This window comes from Atta colombica, unplaced genomic scaffold (genome assembly GCF_001594045.1).
Source record: "Atta colombica isolate Treedump-2 unplaced genomic scaffold, Acol1.0 scaffold55, whole genome shotgun sequence".
Lineage (NCBI taxonomy): Eukaryota > Metazoa > Arthropoda > Insecta > Hymenoptera > Formicidae > Atta > Atta colombica.
The window spans coordinates 171,612-172,553 of record NW_017259545.1 but is presented as its reverse complement, the minus strand read 5'-3'; the positions used below and the strand labels follow the sequence as shown (position 1 = coordinate 172,553).

Here is a 942-nt window from a genome sequence, read left to right as displayed (position 1 = left end):
TATATATATATATATATTTACCGCGCCTCCTCGATTGACGAGCCTGCGAACGCCGAACCGACCAAACGCGCCGCGAAAAGAATCGAGGACGCGATGCGGGGAGGCGAGTCCCTAACACAGGATTATCCTCCTCTGCACAATTTTTATCCCGTTCACTTTAATTAAAAAACTTGACGGACGGACGAGCGGATGGACGCACGCACACATCCCGTGAGATTAAAAAGCGTCGTTGGATTCGGCCGTAGGAGGAGCACGAGCGATATCGATTATACGCTCGTCTTCGCATCTAAGCGTGCGCTTATAATTTCCTTGCGTCGCGTCGCGTCGCGTCCGTCGCATTGGTCGAATCGGCTCGCACGATACGATTTTGAATTATATGTAATATCGAGGAGAGGATAATATATCTGGAGAAAAAATTATTGGTCGAGAGCGTCTCTCTCTCTCTCTCTCTCTCTCTCTCTCTCTCTCTCTCTCTCTCTCTCTCTCAATTATATGAACATAGTATAGATATACTCACCGAGCAGGAGTAGCCTGTGGGTGGCACGGTAGACCTGCTTGTCCTTCTGCAGCTGCCTGGTGATGGCATCGGATCGTCTCTTCTGATTTTTGCTTTCATCCTGGCTGTCCTTATTCTGGCTGCCGAAACACCCCATGACACACCACGGGAAGGATACGGATCGCGGTTCGCCGTTTTTTCCTTCGATGTCTAACGATCCGGGTCCGGGCCCGTCAGGTTCTCGGGTCGCGTATACGGCGGTGGCGGTGGCGGAATTGAGTGAGAGGTAGGATGATCGGGACACGGATGGGGACGGACGACGACGGATGGGGCCCACGATCGAGTTGGTAGTCGCGAGGGCGACCGTGCGGTCCGTGCAGTCCGTGCGATCGGCGGCCGCGGCGGCGGCGACGACGACGACGTCGTCGTTCTCGTCGTCGTTGTTT

General features: G+C 54.0%; 1 protein-coding gene across 1 annotated transcript in view; it reads right to left on the bottom strand.

The window, feature by feature from the left end:
* Positions 1-936, bottom strand: part of LOC108691968 (guanine nucleotide-binding protein G(s) subunit alpha) — a 26,030-nt gene extending 25,094 nt beyond the window's left edge. Inside the window, exon 1 of the mRNA XM_018199991.1 lies at positions 518-936. Within this exon, the coding sequence (XP_018055480.1) occupies positions 518-653 (136 nt within the window). The 5' untranslated portion in view covers positions 654-936. The remainder of the gene's footprint in view (positions 1-517) is intronic.
* Between the last annotated feature and the right edge of the window lie 6 nt (positions 937-942).